At 33.5% G+C, this 22,390-nt stretch overlaps 1 protein-coding gene across 1 annotated transcript in view; it reads right to left on the bottom strand.

Moving 5' to 3' along the window:
- Positions 1–22,390, bottom strand: part of ERBIN (erbb2 interacting protein) — a 105,457-nt gene that overhangs the window by 39,033 nt on the left and 44,034 nt on the right. Inside the window, exons 11-17 of the mRNA XM_044663502.1 lie at positions 18,341–18,470; positions 17,788–17,903; positions 16,319–16,388; positions 11,007–11,106; positions 5,073–5,194; positions 4,068–4,241; positions 2,395–2,574 (exon numbers count right to left, since the gene is read on the bottom strand). Coding sequence (XP_044519437.1) covers positions 2,395–2,574; positions 4,068–4,241; positions 5,073–5,194; positions 11,007–11,106; positions 16,319–16,388; positions 17,788–17,903; positions 18,341–18,470 — 892 coding nt within the window. The remainder of the gene's footprint in view (positions 1–2,394; positions 2,575–4,067; positions 4,242–5,072; positions 5,195–11,006; positions 11,107–16,318; positions 16,389–17,787; positions 17,904–18,340; positions 18,471–22,390) is intronic.

The following is a 22,390-nucleotide window of genomic DNA, read 5'->3' on the forward strand; positions in this document are numbered from 1 at the left end:
TGGGAGCACTTTCTCCCTACACTGTTTGGGTAAAGGGGGTAGGGATGGAAACAGCAGAACTAGGTGGAGAGGGGGAGAATGGCATGCAGTTCGCCATCACTAACCTAGAGGAACTTACATTCTAATTGGTGAAATGAATCATAAAGATGGTAAAAGTTCTGTGGCTTCCAATATTTTATTAGAGTGACTATTTTCATTTTTGATTTGCTAACAATAGTTAGTATAAACTATATATATATATATGTGTATATATATATTCATATATATATATCAGTATAAAATAATGTAATTTAAAAAAAGTTATATTGAAAGAAACTTTATTATAAACATCTACAAATGTCATGAATAAGAGTGCTAGATATTATTTATTAGCTACTATTACTTTGTGATAGCACATCAGTAACAAATTTTATTGCTAAAAATGAAAGCAAATCTATTAAATTGAAATTTATAGATCACAAGAAAAACTATTCAATTTTGAAGAACAGCTATTTGGGTTAATAAAATAAATTTTCGACAGGATGGATTTATCCTAGTGAGGCATCACTGGGAAAAAAAAAGCAGTCTAAAGGAAAAGTTTTTTAAGTATGGCAAAGAAAAAGTTCATAATTCTAAGCAAAGAAATATTGATAAAATAATATTAATACTACTATCAGAATCAGAGTGGAAATTTTCAAACTGCCTAATGGTAGATTTTTCTTTAAATTACAAAAAGAAATTTGTTTCCAGGGAAGCAAAATAAATGTTCTATCAACTGATTCATAGTAATTCAAAATATGAAATTTTTCTTTAATGGAATGAAATCTAATATGTATTACTTTCTGTAGATTGCAAGGCTTGAGGAAAGTCTCTCAATTTCATTACTAAAATAAAACAAAATTCTATGTTATTGGCAAAACTAAGCATGAGGGCAAACCCAGTGGAGCTAGCAAGAACAGGAGCTAGCCTTGTTTCCAAATTCATACCCTGAGAAATGCCAGCTATTAGTCCATAATGAGAGTCAAAAGTAAGATTTGGTTTGGAATTTCAATATATAAACATAACTCCCTTTTACATTGCTCATAACAATTCACAAAGCACTATAACCCTGTGAAAATTTTATTCCCACTTAGGAAACTGATGCACAGAAAAATTAAGTCAACCTGTAGTCACATGGCTAGTAAGCAGTAGAGCAGGGACTCACATTTACTGGCTAGATTAAAACTGTTAAGTTCTATTATAATAATTCTAATATGCATCATATTGGATGGAGACTTTCAGTGTACAGTGTGGAAAGTCCTTTCACAGATGTTATTTGACCTCCTAAAAATGAAATGAAGCCAAATGAAAATAGAGCAATGATGAAATTCGAGGGGAGAACATTAACCAGAAAGACTTCTCTTTTAATTAAAAAACAAAAACAAAAAAACTTTACCTTCTGTCTTAGAAGCAATGCTAAATATCAGTTCCAAAGCAGAAGAGCACTAAGAGCTAGGCAACTGGGATTAAGTGACTTGCCCAGGATCATATAATCATTAAGTGTCTAAGGCCAGATTTGAATTTTGGACCTCTCATTTCCAGGCCTGATTCTCTACCCATTGAGTCACACCTAGTTAGTCCTCAAATTTCCTTTTTAAAATGAATTAAGCTTTACAGATAAGGATGAGTTTCAAGAATAAATGTTAGCATTATTCAGATAATCACTTAAATACTCCAGAAAAATGGGTTCACACTATTAAATAGACATATATATGCAAACAAAGGAGACTAAATAATCACTAAGATGACTTCAGTCTTTAAATTTTATTATGCTGTGACCAGAAGTAAAAACAAAAAAACCCCAATGTATTATTGGACTGCTGCCTACTTATATTATAAGGCAGCTAGTTCTGCCACTATTAGTTCTCTCTGTCTCTCCAGCCCCTACGTCCCCCCCATGGGGTGATAGACCCTAGCTCGAGCTTGAACAGTGGGAAATAAAAGTGGAACAGTGGGAAAAAAGAGTTGGAAACTACAGAGAGGAGGTCAAATAACATCTGTGATGGGATTTTCCACACTGTAGAATCCTATGCCAATTACACTGAAAGTCTCCATCCAATTCTCCCACCCTCTTCCCACTGTACACTTCATAGAGAAATACTTTGCATCTAACTACTGATGTAATAATTTTTTTCCTCTTGCTTTCACTTGAAATAGATTAAATAAAAACTTCATACTGATTGGCTGGCATTTTGGAAATTTAAGAACTAAATTTCTGTTAAATTGCTTGTTTATATTCAAGTATAATATATATAAATTCTGAGTTGAAAACAACTAAATTCAAAGCAGTATGATGATATGTAGCAGTCATGTAACTCCCAGTAGTTCATACTTATGGTTCTATATTATCAACAACATTTCAATACAGTGTCATACCTCAAGCAGGTCCTCTTGGCTAACAATTTTCTTTGTGTTCTCAGTTTTACCAGGAATGGTCATTTGTGGACTTCCAGCACTGTTCTCAACTTCAGGCTCACTGATCTTTTGTACACAGTTTCCCATTATATACTTTTCTCTATCTTCTGCTTTGTTTTTTATTGGAGAAGTTTCTGAAGCCTTATTAAAAAAAAACAACACAAAAATACATGTAAGATTTCCAATTTAGTTCTTAGTATTTGGGGGTGAGAGATGGGATTTACATCAGTATTAAAACGGGTCTTTTTTTTTTTTTGCTACAATGAACAAAAATAAATATATTGTATGAAAACCAAAACATTAGCGCTCATAAGTTACTAATCGCGCAGGAAACTTAGTAACCCATGTTTTTCTCCAACATGTAAAAAAATGCTGTATATAGTGACACCTCTTGGTCATTGGGAGTATCTTGAAACTAAACAACTTTTTTCCCCACAATATATATACCAGCCAGATAAATTATTCAGGTTGTATTATTCTTGCTGGCAAAGCTGATAGAGGGTCTGTTATTCTTTATGTTATATAATCAAAGGATTCTATAGGTGTAGAACTGCTTTGACTTTTGTCAAGAATGTTTGATCAAGACTATATTTGACATGGCAGATTATATTTAGAATTAGGGATAAATAAGTAGTTTTTTAAAATAAAAACTTATACCTCTTATACATTTCTGAAAAGATCAGTATAAATATTTTTCCTTTTCTTATTTATTTTATTTTATTTTTAAACCCTTAACTTCTGTGTATTGGCTCCCAGGTGGAAGAGTGGTAAGGGTGGGCAATGGGGGTCAAGTGACTTGCCCAGGGTCAAAGTGTCTGAGGCTGGATTTGAATCTAGGACCTCCTGTCTCTAGGCCTGACTCTCAATCCACTGAGCTACCCAGCTTCCCCTTTTCTTATCTATTTTAAAGGAATTAAATGAATTTATGATTTTAAAAGGAAACCTATGCGACTCCTACAAAATGAAGAACTGTTCTATTATTTGAACTTAAAAAAACAGCTATTAGAGTTTTACTTAAAGTGAGGTGACAACAAATTTTATGGTCACGAAATAAAATATTGCAATCAATTTGCTATTAACATGAAAATTCTTATGGGTAGTATTTTTACTTTTAAGTTGCTCAAACAAATATTTATATGGCATCTACTGAAGATGGTGCATGTCCAGGAATATGGGAATGAGTAAGTGGGAGGTTAAATGTCTCTCTCTCCACCCCTTCGGTCCTCCATAAAGCATTGCATTTTAATTGATGAGTTTCCCTCATCATTCTGACTTGAGGCATTTTGGTGACCACACTCATATAATTCAGTCCAACCCTTTAATTTTAACCTTTACATTACTCAGGCATATCAGTTGTCAAAACTTTGGCATTTTCCCCCTAAAGTTCTTAATTCTCCAAATACTTTATTTGTGCACTTTGTTGCTACAACATTCCCTCCATTACCCCCAAGTCGCTGCAGACATGCTGTTGGTCTACTTTAGACAAGCAGTTGCAAGACTGGTGGTCAGGAGCCCTGAAGTGTAGAGGTGAATTTTAGGTTGAGTAAAAGATAATTATTACCAGCTGTCATTAAAAAAAACTAAGAAGGTTTTTGTTTCTCTTTCAGAATCCTGAAGACATTTAGTTTTCTAACCTTCACACCGACATCTCTTATGGCACTTTGCTGATCATCATTTAGTTGTGGTTCTTTCCCAGGGCCCTCAGTCAATTCTTCCTCTTTTAATCTATGGACAATTGTTTGAACAGTTTTGACCATATTTTTAAGCTCATCTGGATATGGTGTCGGATATCTCTTCAGATTTCCCTCCTATATATATATAAGAAAACAAAAATTAAACCATAGATAGTAAAAACACCAAGTTATCCTATGAAAAAATGGAATTATCTTTTGTTACAAAGTTAATGCTTTAACATGTTAAAGTTGAATTAGCTAATATTTAAAAATATAATTTTATCACAAAACAGGAAGTCACGTCAAGAGATGTTAAAATACTTCTTATTTTCTTAAAAAATAAGCAAAATTGACTTTAACTGATCATATATTCTTTGTGCCAGTGCCCACTTTCTGGCTTAGTTTTATTATTTCTAAGATCTGGGTTTATTCGTGATGGGCAAAAATTAAGCTTTATCTCTAAGATACATATGCATTTCAATTATGATTTTTGGTAATATACATATAAAATACCAGTTCAATTTATTGTGACACATATGCCATAATGGACAGGGAGTAAAGAATGGTTCAGTATAAAACAAAATCCAATAGCTCAGTAATATTAAATATTTTTAATGTTATGAAAAAGGTAAAAAGAAAAAGCAGTTCTAGATAAAAATGATGAAAACAGAATAGTACAGAAAAAGAAATTCCAGGAGAAAACCACTCCAGTTTATACCAGTTTCTCTCTTCTTTTAATTCATAATATTTATCTATTCAACTCAATTCAGCACATAGTTTTCCTACCATTTTGTATTGCTTTTTATATTCCTTTCGGTTGTGTATGGGCTTATTTTTGCAATAAATTTAAAAGTTCCTTGAAGGATACTTTTTCAATATCCTAATGGCTCACAATAGTGTTAAGCACATAGCATGAATACTATGTAATTTAACTTCATATATGTAAAGGAAAGAAGAAACACTAACCCTGGGAGGAGCCTCCCTTTCATCTTTGTCTTCATCACACTCAAATGCAACTTGAGCCCGCTGTTTCCTTTGTTCCTCCCACAAAGAAGGATTAAAACTTTCATTATCTGATATGAACATAACTAAAGAGAGAAGGAGAAAACCAGTGATTATTACTTACTATGATTATAGGAAATAACTCCTTACTTATTATTTTTAGTAATCCATGTAAATATCTAAGCCAGACAAAGCTAAGCCAGGCCAGAAGCCTTAGGCTATCAACACCCACGCTGTACAGTCTTTCATAATAACGTGAACTTGAAATCTGATTGAGAGAAAATATTCCCTAAAGCTGAACTTTTCTCAGTACTCTGTCATTATATTCCTGAACGGGGATGATTGATAGTAACAAATTACATATACTACTTTTGTGCTATGGCTTGAGACATGACACATTTAAGTCATTCTACCCAGGTTTCAGACTTTAAAAATTATAATATTAATTGTTATGTAAATGTATATTATGATTTATAGGGAATATACCATATGGGTAATATGACATGTAAAAAAGTTTTATGAAGGTATGAAATTATAGAATCATAAACAAGTTATGGAATTGAAAATGACCCATGAGATCATAGGATCATATATTAAGAATTGGTTGTCCTAGAAATAGAGATGAAAGAGTGCAGGATATAGGGTCAGATAACCTGAAATGGATTCTTGAATTTGCACCTATTACTTTGTGATTTTAGGCAAATCCTTACATCCTCAACTGTATAATGAAGATTGGATGACTATCATGATTCTTCCCTTCCCATCATTAATGTCATGTTTTTGTGAAAGTATTTAATAGCATAAATATAAACAGATTACATTGTGTGTAACTACATCTTGAAATTGTACATATAGAATAAGATTTTAGTGCAGCCTGTTGGCAACTATCTATAATTTATTAGATTGCACATTTGCAGTGTTCTAAGAATTGATTAATCTGGAGCCAACAAGATGAAAAGTTTTTCTGAATTTAGACCAAGGATACTGACCATATGTGTATCCCCAGACTTACAATTAAAAAGAATTCTATATTTCAAATTAGCTGCTAAAGTACCCATCTAAAAATAAAAATTATTATATAATATAAATATGAATAGATTTTGTAATCTAAAATGACACAGACAACAAAAACATAAGTAATGGGATTTTCTTGGTAAAGGCAAAGCAAAAAGACATGCTGAATATTTGGAAAGAAAAAAGGAAGAGGATTTCTTGAGGATTAAATGACATCACTGTTATATATTCACTTCCTCCTAGTACAAAATAGGCAATGGAAAATTAGGTCCCGGTCTATCTTTCAAATAAAAAACAAATTATTCACATAGATAAAACTAAAAGATTACTGAACCTGAAAGAAATTAATATAGAAATTTTAACTCCCTTATAGTTAAAGATACTCCAATCTAAACTACTATCAATAGTGCCATGAGTTGAAGGCCTCTTGACTATTTGAGACACTTAACATTACCTGACTAAAACATAAGCTTCCTGATTAGGTTGCAGAGGGTATTTGTCATAAATGTAGTGGCTGAATTAGATGTATTCTTAAGACCCTTCTAGTTGTGAGATTCTGTGATTTTCCTAGCTTAAGAGGCTCATTAACCAAAAAAGACATGAAAAAAAAATCAATGCTACATATGATAAGATTCACAATAAGATACGCAAAACTTTTTTCTATCTACATGGAATTTTGTGTCGGTTGATTAAAAATATATATTTAAGAAGGTTTCCCACAAGATTCTGGTGTGAGTAAAGTCAGATGTATTTGATAGAAATTACAAAAAGTAATTACTGAGATAAATATGGAGCATTACAGGGCTCATGGTTCTGGTACTTATTTTCACTAATGCTTTAGATGACATAAGAATTATCATGTTTATAAAATTTTCTAATTATGTAAATCTGGGAAAGATGGTTAATGAATTGGATAAATTAATCTAAAAACATTTTAAGGGAGACATGCCTTTTAACAGATATTTGAAGTGCTATAATATGGAAGAGGGATTAGTCTTCTACTGCTCAATAAGAGAAGGAAAACTAAGATGAGAGGGGATATATAACAAGAAAGTAGATTTCGAGTAAAGTAAACTTCCTAAAAATCATAGAGCTGACTAAAAATGGAATGTGCAAACTAGACAAATAGAGACCTTCAAGTCAAGGTTGACCAGATTAGGCATTGGTCTAAAGGATGCTTTCTTTCAGTCAGTCAATAATGATCAATTAAGTATGAGATAGATACTAGGGCTAAGTGCTCAGGGATCCAAAGAAAGGCAAAAACAATTCTTGTCCTCAAGGAGCTCACACTCAGACAAGAGAAATTTCAAATCCTGAAGGGGCCAGAATATGAAAGATTTTAAATGCCAAACAGAGGATCCCATCAACAAAACTTTTAAATCCATAAGGAAAGAAAAATAATTTTGTTATTTAGACCCCTTTGAAATGAAATTTCATTCATCTTGGATCCTCTGTAGTTTCTTTTTATTTAAAACTTGTAGGTATGATGTAGCTACAAAGGTGATAAGCACAGATGACAAAATGTGTCCTTGTTCTATATATAACACTGGAAAGCCCTTTTATTCCACTAAAATGAATGGGTATTTGTGCTCACATTTGGGACCTCTCCTGTATTTTCTTGAAATTTTCTAATTGTGTGCAATGGGCAACAAAAAATGATTAAAAGAAATGGCTAATAACCCATCAATTAATTAATTAGTTAGTTAATTAATATCTCTGCAAAATTACTTTCACATTACTTAGGCAGGCATTTCTGACGAACTTCCCCAAATTCCCTTTAAATGATCTTAGATCATGGTCTGAAAAAAATATATTCTTCATAAGTTTGCTTTTAAGTAGCCAAGAATTTCTAAAAAATCAAAATGAAAACAATTCAAACACCTACCATCCTCAGTCCTTGGCTGCTGAGGGAACATGTAGTTTGTAAGCACCATTTTCTGTGTTTCTGGATCAGTCTCTTTTTGAAGAGGTATTAGGGGTTTAGACTAGAAAAAGAAAATACGTGATTAAATATTTATTTTCCAATAATGTTCCTACCTGGAGATTTTTGAAAGTAACTAACTACTCTCCATTTCTCCCAAGGTGCCCACTTATGCTACATTTTATTAACTTTAAAAAAAAGATAATATCTATAAAAATCTGTTAGATTAAAATTAAAATTAGTCTTCCTGAAAAGGCAAGCTACAATTATATCATCTTCAACTACATAATAGCACATTTATAGCTAATATTCATGTAGCAAATATTAAGCATATAGTATTATTACTATTCCCTGGGTAAAACAGAAGGAACAGATAGTGACATGATATCCTCATAAAACCTATAGTCCAGTAGGGGACCATCTAATAGAGAGAAAAATAATAGGAGCTTTATGGTAACAAAGGACTTTCAGATACACTGAATCATTTGTTATATAAAACAAAATTATCAAAAAGATAACATATTATCCTAACTTTATAGTTGAGGAAACTGAGGGTTTAAAAGTAAAGACATAGATCTCTCAAGTTCTTATGATTCATCAATGATGATATGAGTGGGAGGTGACCTCATTAGTTCACACACGGAAGATCCAAATTCTATGCCCCAAACTCAATCTTCATTGTTTTGGTCTGACTTTCTCAACACTAAAACTGCTTCATCTCACTAGGATGCCAGTAACCGTACTACCTCATTATTCTAGATCAGTGATGGTGAACTTTTCAGAGAGCATGTGCTGTGCCCTTCTTCCCCTCCCCCCCATTGATGGGCATACCCTGACCCCACCCCCCCAATACATGGGAAGGGGAAAAAGCTCCTGTTGGCCTGTTGGACAGAGGGCTAGATGAAGTGAGGAATGTTCTCAGTAAATGCAGAGTGGGGGAGGGGAGAGGCCCAAGTGCTCTGTTCCCCTCTAGTTCTGCCACCTGTGAGTCGCCCACTTTATATCATTAGGAATGGGAGGGGAACAGCTCTGCCCAAGTCTCTCTGCCTTTCTAGTAATGAACTGGGGGGAAGAGGGTGTGTGTGGTGCTTATGCCCACAGAGAGGGCACATCTTTTGGCACATATGCCATAGGTTTGCCATTGCTGTATTAGTTCCATTTCCCAAATTCCTCAAATCCCCCAAGATGGCCAGCTTTGATTTGCCAACCCACAGTGCCACAAAGGCATTTTATTGGAAACTGCCCTTAAATTTCAACTCCAGAATATTTGAAATAAAAGATTAAAGTGAACATCTCTGGGCAACTCCCACAATGAGATTTCTATAAATCCATTGTAGGACTACTAAACATTCCTAGACAAAGTCAAGCTGCTTTTCATCTGAACATGTTTCAACAAGATGCTTTTATTCATATATATATATATATNTATAGAAATTTTAACTCCCTTATAGTTAAAGATACTCCAATCTAAACTACTATCAATAGTGCCATGAGTTGAAGGCCTCTTGACTATTTGAGACACTTAACATTACCTGACTAAAACATAAGCTTCCTGATTAGGTTGCAGAGGGTATTTGTCATAAATGTAGTGGCTGAATTAGATGTATTCTTAAGACCCTTCTAGTTGTGAGATTCTGTGATTTTCCTAGCTTAAGAGGCTCATTAACCAAAAAAGACATGAAAAAAAAATCAATGCTACATATGATAAGATTCACAATAAGATACGCAAAACTTTTTTCTATCTACATGGAATTTTGTGTCGGTTGATTAAAAATATATATTTAAGAAGGTTTCCCACAAGATTCTGGTGTGAGTAAAGTCAGATGTATTTGATAGAAATTACAAAAAGTAATTACTGAGATAAATATGGAGCATTACAGGGCTCATGGTTCTGGTACTTATTTTCACTAATGCTTTAGATGACATAAGAATTATCATGTTTATAAAATTTTCTAATTATGTAAATCTGGGAAAGATGGTTAATGAATTGGATAAATTAATCTAAAAACATTTTAAGGGAGACATGCCTTTTAACAGATATTTGAAGTGCTATAATATGGAAGAGGGATTAGTCTTCTACTGCTCAATAAGAGAAGGAAAACTAAGATGAGAGGGGATATATAACAAGAAAGTAGATTTCGAGTAAAGTAAACTTCCTAAAAATCATAGAGCTGACTAAAAATGGAATGTGCAAACTAGACAAATAGAGACCTTCAAGTCAAGGTTGACCAGATTAGGCATTGGTCTAAAGGATGCTTTCTTTCAGTCAGTCAATAATGATCAATTAAGTATGAGATAGATACTAGGGCTAAGTGCTCAGGGATCCAAAGAAAGGCAAAAACAATTCTTGTCCTCAAGGAGCTCACACTCAGACAAGAGAAATTTCAAATCCTGAAGGGGCCAGAATATGAAAGATTTTAAATGCCAAACAGAGGATCCCATCAACAAAACTTTTAAATCCATAAGGAAAGAAAAATAATTTTGTTATTTAGACCCCTTTGAAATGAAATTTCATTCATCTTGGATCCTCTGTAGTTTCTTTTTATTTAAAACTTGTAGGTATGATGTAGCTACAAAGGTGATAAGCACAGATGACAAAATGTGTCCTTGTTCTATATATAACACTGGAAAGCCCTTTTATTCCACTAAAATGAATGGGTATTTGTGCTCACATTTGGGACCTCTCCTGTATTTTCTTGAAATTTTCTAATTGTGTGCAATGGGCAACAAAAAATGATTAAAAGAAATGGCTAATAACCCATCAATTAATTAATTAGTTAGTTAATTAATATCTCTGCAAAATTACTTTCACATTACTTAGGCAGGCATTTCTGACGAACTTCCCCAAATTCCCTTTAAATGATCTTAGATCATGGTCTGAAAAAAATATATTCTTCATAAGTTTGCTTTTAAGTAGCCAAGAATTTCTAAAAAATCAAAATGAAAACAATTCAAACACCTACCATCCTCAGTCCTTGGCTGCTGAGGGAACATGTAGTTTGTAAGCACCATTTTCTGTGTTTCTGGATCAGTCTCTTTTTGAAGAGGTATTAGGGGTTTAGACTAGAAAAAGAAAATACGTGATTAAATATTTATTTTCCAATAATGTTCCTACCTGGAGATTTTTGAAAGTAACTAACTACTCTCCATTTCTCCCAAGGTGCCCACTTATGCTACATTTTATTAACTTTAAAAAAAAGATAATATCTATAAAAATCTGTTAGATTAAAATTAAAATTAGTCTTCCTGAAAAGGCAAGCTACAATTATATCATCTTCAACTACATAATAGCACATTTATAGCTAATATTCATGTAGCAAATATTAAGCATATAGTATTATTACTATTCCCTGGGTAAAACAGAAGGAACAGATAGTGACATGATATCCTCATAAAACCTATAGTCCAGTAGGGGACCATCTAATAGAGAGAAAAATAATAGGAGCTTTATGGTAACAAAGGACTTTCAGATACACTGAATCATTTGTTATATAAAACAAAATTATCAAAAAGATAACATATTATCCTAACTTTATAGTTGAGGAAACTGAGGGTTTAAAAGTAAAGACATAGATCTCTCAAGTTCTTATGATTCATCAATGATGATATGAGTGGGAGGTGACCTCATTAGTTCACACACGGAAGATCCAAATTCTATGCCCCAAACTCAATCTTCATTGTTTTGGTCTGACTTTCTCAACACTAAAACTGCTTCATCTCACTAGGATGCCAGTAACCGTACTACCTCATTATTCTAGATCAGTGATGGTGAACTTTTCAGAGAGCATGTGCTGTGCCCTTCTTCCCCTCCCCCCCATTGATGGGCATACCCTGACCCCACCCCCCCAATACATGGGAAGGGGAAAAAGCTCCTGTTGGCCTGTTGGACAGAGGGCTAGATGAAGTGAGGAATGTTCTCAGTAAATGCAGAGTGGGGGAGGGGAGAGGCCCAAGTGCTCTGTTCCCCTCTAGTTCTGCCACCTGTGAGTCGCCCACTTTATATCATTAGGAATGGGAGGGGAACAGCTCTGCCCAAGTCTCTCTGCCTTTCTAGTAATGAACTGGGGGGAAGAGGGTGTGTGTGGTGCTTATGCCCACAGAGAGGGCACATCTTTTGGCACATATGCCATAGGTTTGCCATTGCTGTATTAGTTCCATTTCCCAAATTCCTCAAATCCCCCAAGATGGCCAGCTTTGATTTGCCAACCCACAGTGCCACAAAGGCATTTTATTGGAAACTGCCCTTAAATTTCAACTCCAGAATATTTGAAATAAAAGATTAAAGTGAACATCTCTGGGCAACTCCCACAATGAGATTTCTATAAATCCATTGTAGGACTACTAAACATTCCTAGACAAAGTCAAGCTGCTTTTCATCTGAACATGTTTCAACAAGATGCTTTTATTCATATATATATATATATATATATATATATATATATATATACACACATACACACACATACCAATTACTGCAAAACTTAATTTCTTCTCAAGCTTGAAAGTGTTCATTTCCACCAACCCATGAGCTTGAAAGAGAACTGAAACAAACCTTTCCAATTCTCTTCCAACCCTCAGAATTTCAACTAACGAATCTATTCTTTTCCTCTGCTACTTCAGAGAAAGAGCTTTCCCTACTGCTTGATAAGGTTAATCCCTCTAACTCAGTGATGGTAAAACTTTTTAAAGAGGGGACCCAAGGAAAGGAAATGCTCATCTGTCAGTCTGCTTCTAAGGCAACTCTTTCGAAGTTTTGTATCCTACTCATTGTATTCATCAGATTAGGAATAATGTTCAACGGCTGGAAAGAACATTTCAGAGGCCTGCATCTGGCCCACAGGCCATAGTTTGGCCATCACTGCTCTAACCTATACCCATGATACCACTCATGGTTACAACCTGTAAACATAAATTTCTCGTTGCATTTTTGATCGCACCTTTTTCAAGAGCCTTCACAGGCACTAACATATCACTCCCGATCACCATCAACCTGCTCAATTTTTAAAGATGTCCAGGACTGCCTACTCCTTAAAAAAACAATCACCACCAAAAATCTACTTATTCTTCTAATTCATCCAACTCCCATTCTCCCTTTAATTCCCTTGCCAAATTTCTAATAAAAATTTTTGACCCTTTTTAACCATCTATTCTTTCAAACCCTTATAATTTTCTATTATTGGAATTGAAATGGCTTCATATAGATTATCAGTGACCACTAATTTCCAAATTTAATGAGCTTTTTTTGGTTAGTTAACAGAAGTTTATTTTTATTAAGATTTTAATTATAAAAAATTTTTTTAAATTATGAAAAATTATAAAATTATAAAACACAAATAAAAATACTATTATATATAAATATGTATATAAATATATGTAAAAAGTATTTTAAAAGATAAAACTTTTGAAGATTTACAAAGACTTTTCACATAAAAGATAAGTATTATTACCCTCATTATACAGATAAGGAGACTTATTTTCCCAGAGTAAAGATTTGTAAATGTCCAAGTTAGGCTTCCAACAAAGATTTCTTTAAATTCAATGCTCTTTATGCTTCATTATTCTATCTCTTCTTGTTCTTCTCATTTCTTACATTTATTTTTTCTCTAGAAGTCTCATTCAAATCACAACTTCAACTATAACCTGTACATAGGTAACTCCAAATCTCTGTATCTAACTAAAAATTGTGTAAGTATCAAACCAATATCTCAAATTACTTAAAAGAATAATTGTCAGGGGCAGCTGGGTGGCTTAATGGATTGACAGCCAGGCCTAGAGACAAGAGGTCCTAGGTTCAAATCTGGCCTCAGACACTTGCTAGCTGTGTGACCCTGGACAAGTCACTTAGCCCCCATTGCTTAGCTTGTACCACTCTTTTGCCTTAAAACCAATATACAATATTGATTCTAAGATGGAAGCTGAGGGTTAAAAAAAAAAAAAAGAATAAATGTACCTTGATGTCCTAAAGGTAACTCAAACTCAATATGGTCTAAGAAAAAAGCATAAGAATTTTCCCTTTAAACTAAAGATTTGGGGGCAGAGGTGTACCCTATCCTCCCATATCTAATCAACAAACCTGAATACTAGTAACTATTGGAAGCCTTGACAACTAAAATTTAAAAAAACAAACAAAAAACTCTTACCTTCTATCTTAGAATTGATACTAAGTATCGGTTTCAAGACAAAAAGGTGGTACAAACTAAGTAACTGAAGTTAAGACTTGCCCAAGGTCACACAGCTAGGTAATATCTACTGACCTACTTCACTGCCCCTTTAAAAACTAATTTTAAGATCTACTTATAATTAAATTTTGGGATCCTTAAAAGAAATATTATTTCCAACATTCTATTTCAGGGTAAAATTTCTTATCTCTCACCACCAAAAAGATAAACAAAAAGAAAAAAACCTTAATTTTCTATAAAGAACTTGAAAAAGATGACAGTTCTTTAAAATTTGTAATATACTTATATATTGATGCTTGTTAACAAACTCCAAAATGGTACAGTTAGTAAACATTCATTTTGTCACCTTTTTTTTTCTCTAAACCCTTAACTTCTGTGTATTGGCTCATAAGTGGAAGAGTGGTAAAGCTGCCCCTTGTCACCCCTTTTAAAAGAAAAATTTTCCTAATAAAATGGTAAGAAAAGAAAGGTATAAAAGTTGTTTCTTTTACATATAAAATACTCCAGAACGTTTTATTGCTTAGGGAGATGCAGAATTGATAGTTACAAAAAGCACAATTACTATCTTCCTCCTCTGTCAAATTTCACTTTGATAATCCTAACGTTCCAAAAAAGGATTGATTACAGTAGCTCACCACAGTTCTGTTTTAATATTTTTGCTTTTGCTTGAAATAACTATTTATGTATCTCCCCAATGACTTGGCTAAGCCTTCAGAATTATTACTAATGCTCTTCTTCAAGGAGAAAAAATGAAACGGAAAGGGGAAACCTTTAATTTTTTAAAAAAGGGCATGGGGGCAGCTGGGTAGCTCAGTGGAGTGAGAGCCAGGCCTAGAGACAGGAGGTCCTAGGTTCAAACCCGGCCTCAGCCACTTCCCAGCTGTGTGACCCTGGGCAAGTCACTTGACCCCCATTGCCCACCCTTACCAATCTTCCACCTATGAGACAATACACCAAAGTACAAGGGTTTAAAAAAAAAATTAAGGGCAAAAGTAGTACCTATGTAATAAATCAGAACTGTCATCCAAAAAGTCTGTAATAGAAAATGCTGTTATATGCATATCACAATGAAAACAATAAAGACTATAAATACAAAGGTAACACTTTCAATATTTTCTAAGCTAACATATACCAACATATTATGTAGTTCACAGAGAAAGTGAAATCTTCACTAGTATGAAAGAATTGTTTCCTATATGCTCATGAGTCTCCTAGTACTATTATCCAAAAATCTTAACTGTATATAAATTAATTCTAAAAGACTTACAAAAATGAAGGAATGAATAAGAATTACAAAATACTATGGAATTAATGTAATATAAACTTCAGGACAATGGATCTATGATTTAATCGGTGTGGGTATATCCTCTCCTGCCAGAGATTTTAGCCTCTATATACCTATGTGCATATATTAAAAAAATTGAGCTGTTGCAGTTAAAAAATTATTCTTCAATCAGTGGTAAACCTTATAATGATAAGCTATTAGATAGTTGGGCATTTGTGTAATGAGCATCAAGTCTACCATAGAACCAGTAGTTAATGCTTACACTCTGTGATAGTGATGGCAAACCTATGGCACAGGTGCCAAAGATGGTACACAGAGCACTTTCTGTGGGTATGGTGGGCTGCCTCCCCATTAACCCCCTCAGAGTTCATTACTAGAAAGGCAGAGGGACTGGGGTAGAGCTGTTCCCCTCCCCTCCCCCAACCATGCCTGATGATATTTTCCCCCTCCCCCTCTCTACATTTGCTTTATCACCTGCCCCTTTGCCCAGCAGCCCAAAGATAGCACTTCCTCCCTCCTCTATTTAGGTAAGTGGGGGAAGGCGATGGGCATGGCATTTAGTCTCTTGGGGTGTGTGGCATGGCACTCGGTCTAGGAGGTGGGGTGTGGGCAGGGCCTGGCACTCTATCTCTGAAAGGTTCGTCATCACTGGTCTATACCAAGCCCAGAGTTTTCCTCAAAATTCACGCATAAGATCAACAAAAGGATAAGACTTTAGTTAGTCTTACCCTCTCAATCTACAATATGGCAAAACTACTTTTAAAATTTATTTATAAATAAGTTAGGATAATAACAAAATTTGTTTTCCTACCTGGTTATCTGAGAGCCACATAGCAGTCAGTTGCTGTAGCTTTGTAAAACTAAAGGGTAAATTCTTCATCCTGACAAAGCAACACATGGAGAAAATAGAATAAAAATGTGGGGATATTCCTTTATATTCCAACACAAAGCAATGCTACTTGCAGGATATAAAAAGGATGGAAAATGTTTTAAAAACATAGGAATGTGTGTGTATTTGCAAAACAGTTTATATTTTCCATTTACAACCTTGTGAGATTAACTCAACAAGTGTTGCTATCTTCATTTTATAAACAAGAAAACAGAGGCTCAAAAGGTGATTTATGCAGTGACATCATAATAAGGGTAAGAATAAGAAGCATAAATAAATCCTATATTTCTTCTATCCCCACATTTAGGAGTCTTTCCATTACACCATTATTTGAGGATACAATTTACATAGCAATGTTTAACAGACATGTAAACCAAGAATAACTAGCTCATAAACAACTATGGTGCTCTTTTATAAAGTAAGTCAATGTTGGATTAGAATTAGTCCAAAAAAGGCAATGAAAGGTTTTTGTTTTGAATCAGCAAAACGGAAAGGTTTAAAATTTTCTAAGTCAACACTTAAGCATTCATTGAAATTTAATTTTCTAGTGAGTATATTAATTCAGAAATTCTAGTTTTAACATAGGGAATCTGGATGAAAGCTGGATAGAAATAAAATACAAGTAGGGGCACAAAAGACAATATTCCGTTATTAATCTTTATCATTCCATTTTGTAAATTTGTTGTCACTGGTATATAGGGCTCACTCAAGACCTAAACCTCCCCAGAAAGTCCAGCACCATCTGTGCTCCTCCACTATAAATACTGCCTCCACCCCTTATTATTACTTGACAACACCTTACCCCCACCCTGGAGTCCAGTCCTCCCTGGCATTTTTCTCAAGAAATGTTTTGGTTTGATTACAAAACAAAAACAAACCACTTCATCTATGGCCAGAAATATCTTGAATTCAAAAGCAGCACTATGAAATAGAATGACAGAATCACATTTTCTGCCTCAGTGTGTCATAAAAGTAACTGTATACTGACAATGAAATTTCTACAATATATTTCAGGAAAACAGTGGCAACTGAAATTGTTTATAATATGACAAATAATTGATATCAGATAAACAATGATAGTTTTCATCTGCTAAGTAAAAAATACTACTTTAGAAAGACAGATTTCATTTATATTTGGATAAAGTTTTTTTTTAATGTAATACTACTTTCTATTCAGTATCTATACCAGTGATTCCCAAAGTGGGCACTGCAGTGATCCAAGGAGGTGGTGATGGCCACAGGTACATTTATCTTTCCTATTAATTGCCATTAAAATTAAAAAAAAATTAATTTCCAGGGGGCTAAGTAATATTTTTTCTGGAAAGGGGGAGGTAGGCCAAAAAAGTTTGGGAACCACTGATCAATACTATAAGGCACATAGAATCACAAACCTGTTGTCACTCAAATTGATGACTTTTAATTTTTGCATATCTCCCATTTCTTCTGGAAGAGTCTCAAGTTTATTAGAATGGAGGAAAAGCACAGTAACGTGCTTCCAGCAGCCAATCTGAAAGATCAAAATAATGAGTTCAATGGCAGATAAAGAATTCAAAATATTTGAAAGGAAGTCAAGATTTACATTTTATATGCAGATAATTTCATATAATTTTATATATGAAAATAAAATACTATCCAGTTTTTAAAAGGATGTTTTCTTTTTTAATTTTTATTTTATTTATTAAGATAAATATTTTATTATTCTACAAAATAAACATTCATGGTTAAATAAACTAGTAAAAGTTCTATTAAAAATATTTATACATCAAACTTTAGTATATCTTTTTAGAATCAGCCAAAGAACTGATTTCTCTAAACAAATAGTGAAATAAAAGATACAAGTTGACCAAATTTGTGGTTTTGTGGCTAAATATGAAATATTAAATATAGAAAAAAGATGAATAAATTATATAATACATAAATCTAGTTTAAGAAACATTATAGTACCTCTGGTGGTAACTGCTGTAAGTAATTGTGATCTGCAGCAAAAGTTCTTATATTAGAAAGCTGACCAATGGTTGAAGGCAAAGCTTCTATTTCATTGAAACTACAATCCAATTCTTCTATTGAAATAAGTCTGCAATAGAAAAATTTTGCTTAAAAATTTCCAAGCATATATAATACATCTTCTAATATTCTTAAACATATATGAATCCTCCAATTCTTTTATCTTGTTCTTAACAAAACATGTTTCAATTTTATATTTTTAATCTGTAGATTAGCCCAATATTGTCAAAGGATATCAAATCCTCATTGACTTTACTACACACATTACCACTTATCTTGATACTTCTGTAATTTCATTGATCCATCACAGATTCAGACTATAATTTATTCTCTTCCTTCAAAGTTCATCATATGCAATTTCTTTTCCTAATTTTCTATGAATCCTCCATAGAGAATTTACCCATATCTCAAAGACTTCTGGTCTCCATAGTGTGAATGTACTATTCTGTTGGCTATTTTCTTCAAGGATTCCCCAAGCAAATCTGTTGTATTAAAATACAAGCTATTGGTGTCTTGCCTTCAAAAGTCATTTTCAGACATAACTAATAAAGACAAAGAAAAACCACAGAAGAAAAGCCTCTGATTCATAAATGTTTGTATGATAGTATATATACAACATTATTTTCTAATAGTTCTCTAACCTTGAGCTGTGAATGAAGGATATTCCATTACCATTTTCTAGAACCTTTGCCAGTTTTTAATTCCTCAAAGTTCAACTTCCTTTTAATAACATTACAGTTACACTGTTAAATTGTAAGATACAGAGTTTTTTGCTTCCATTCATTTTGTTTCGCATAAGTGAAAAGCTGGCATTTCTTAAAACAAGCTATCCTATTACTCTTTTTAACAGTTGTGGTCTGTAAGAAACCATGTTATTTGGAGCCTATCTTAGGGCTCCTTTTCTCCTCACTAGCCACTACACAGTCCTTGCCTGTGAGCCAATGTTTCCTTATAGTCCAGAGGTGACACATTCATATGCCACCTGAAACAGATTAAAATGAAACTGAGCAATGTTCAATAAAATACAGTGCACCAAGGATAAAGTAAATTTGTGATTTTCTAAAGTCAGTATGTGGCCACAAATCTATCTGAATTTTAAATCACTGTTGGAGGGATGGAACAAAGGACTAGGATGGACTCATTTTTCCACAGCAGACCTTGGAAGCCATCAGTCTAGGGTCAAAGAAATTTTCCTGTAAGAAGGAACTCTTTATCCATTCCTACACAATGCTTCTAAGAAGGAATCAGGCCAAAATATCTCTAGTTTTCTACAAATCACCCTAATGAAATTAGTCCCAATATTATCAAAGTGAGAGATCAGAGGAGAAATCAAAAAAGGTGGCTTCTGTACTTCTTTGCTATAAATAATATGTTTCTTCCTCTTCCTTTTCCTCAATTCAGTTTCTAGCATGATCAGGGCTGATTAATAACTTGCAGGGCAGATCCTATCACTTAAGATAAATTTGAGACCTATTTGACAGTGATGATATGACTTATGAATATATAACCCATGTCTGTTCAATAGCAAACACATTTAAGTCTCTTCAAAACTCAGGGTTAAGAGTTCAATGGAATGGAAAAGGAATGCTTGGGAGCAAAATGGCTAGAAGTGGGCAGCTGGGTGGCTTAGTGGATTGAAAAACAGGCCTAGAGACAGAGGTCCTAGGTTCAAATATGATCTGAGACACTTCCTAGTTCTGTGATCCTGGGCAAGTCACTTAATCCCCATTGCCTAGGCCTTGTCACTCTTCTGACTTGGAGCCAATACACAGTATTATTCTAAGACAGAAGGTAAAGGTTTTAAAAAAAAATCCAAATAAAAAATCATTTTAAAAAATGGATAGGAGGAGGGGGCAGCTGGGTAGCTCAGTGGATTGAGAGCCAGGCCTAGACACAGGAGGTCTTAGGTTCAAATCCGGCCTCAGACACTTCCCAGCTGTGTGACCCTGGGCAAGTCACTTGACCCCCATTGCCTACCCTTACCAATCTTCTACCTATAAGTCAATACATAGAAGTTAAGGGTTTAAAATTAAAAAAAAAAATCTAAAAAAAAATGGATAGGAGAATAGGATTCAGTGCCTACATATCTTTCTCTTTAATTCAATCCTTCTCTCTCTTAAGAATTAATTATTTTAATACATAAATATCTATATATACACATATATGCATAAATGTTTAAGTATAAAAATAATTTTTGTTCAGCGATTTTAAGTTGTGTCTTGGTTCTTCATGACCCCATTTAGGAGATTCTTGGCAAAGATACCAGAGTGGTTTGCCATTTCCTTCTCCAGTTTATGTACCAGATGAGAAAACTAAGGTCAACAGGGTTATGTGACTTGCCCAGGTTCATACATCTAGTGTCTAAGGCCGGATTTGAACTCAGTCCTTCCTGACTCCAGATTTGGCATTCTATCCAATTTGCCACACATATAAATAAAAAGCATAGTAATGTTACCTATTTTGTGACTAATGATATTTATATAGCATGAAATTATCTGATAGAAACTAATTTTTTTGAGTTTTAATTTTTCCCATAATTAAATTAAAACAAAAATTAAATACTTAATTGATGCATATCAAAACAAATCCCCACAATGGCCATGTCTGAAAATGTTAATTTTAAATTTATCACCTCTTTGTCAGGAAGTGATGAGTGTTTTATCATCATTCTTCTGAATTCATGGTTTATCATTACACTGAGTACTGTCAAGTGGTTCAAAGTTCTTTTTCTCTATAATGCTGTTTTCATAAGAGAAAACAATCTCCTCCTCCTGCTCACTTGACTTTGCATCAGTTTAGTGATTCATAGTTCTCATTAAAAAAATGTTGACACTAAAAAAAAATGTCATTTCCAATGGCTCAATAATATTCCATCATTCACATGTCATACATACTTTGGTCTCCCCTATAGGAGGACATCATCTTCAACATTTAAATACAATGAAAACTGCTGATATATTTTTTTAACCACCTAAGCCTTATTCTTCTTTCTTTGGTTTCTTTGTAGCATAGATCAAAGCAGCAATATAGCTGGGAATTCCAAATTACTTTATAAAATGGTTGGACCAGACATGTGCCCCTCGAATGTTTTATATGACCATTCTCTATTGGGGAATGGCAATTAGCCTTATAAAATTTTTAAAAATCCCTCAAACATGAATGTAGAACTAACTGCAAAGATTTTTCTCTTAGTTATCTGTTTCCCTTCTAATTTAACTAAATTAAATTTCTTTGTGCAAAAACTTTTAAATTATTTATAATCAACAAAGTATCATTTAATTTTGTGTGATACCCTCTGGCACTTGTTTAGTCATGATCTACAGATGTGACAACTGCTAATTACAAAATTAAATTAAGATAATGGGAAGACTAGTGAGCAAACTCTGATTAAGCACCTAGGACTAATTCAGGAACTGAAAGATACAAAGACAAAAATGAAACTCTATCTAATGCTTGTGGAATTTATCTCAATCATCAAATTTATTAGAATCGCATGCAATTTTTAACATAACAATGGAGACACATCTTCAAAGACTACATTTAGTTGTACTCAAATACTCCTCCCCCCCACAAATTCACATTTATATAGCGCTTTAAGTTTTGCAAAGCACTTTATGTAGATTATTTCACATTATCCTCTTCAGGAAACAGGTGTAGAGAAGGGACTGCCCAGAATCATGTAAATATTTGAGGCAAGATTCAAATGGGCTTCTTGACTCAAAGCCTAGTGCCCTGTCTGTTATATTGCACTGTCTCAAAAGTGAATAAACCAGTAATTCTCAAACTTTTTTTTTAAAACTCAGGAATTCTTTGTTTTATTCATTTAAAAATAATTATTACATTATTTGCAATCATAAGTATTTGTAAACATGTTTTCAAAACACCTAGTTATATATGAAATATATAATTATACTTTTAAAAAAGTGAGAAAAGAATCATTACATATTTTTGTAAATCTCTACATTAAATGTCGTAATAACAAAGTTGTTT

Source organism: Gracilinanus agilis, chromosome 1 (genome assembly GCF_016433145.1).
Source record: "Gracilinanus agilis isolate LMUSP501 chromosome 1, AgileGrace, whole genome shotgun sequence".
NCBI lineage: Eukaryota > Metazoa > Chordata > Mammalia > Didelphimorphia > Didelphidae > Gracilinanus > Gracilinanus agilis.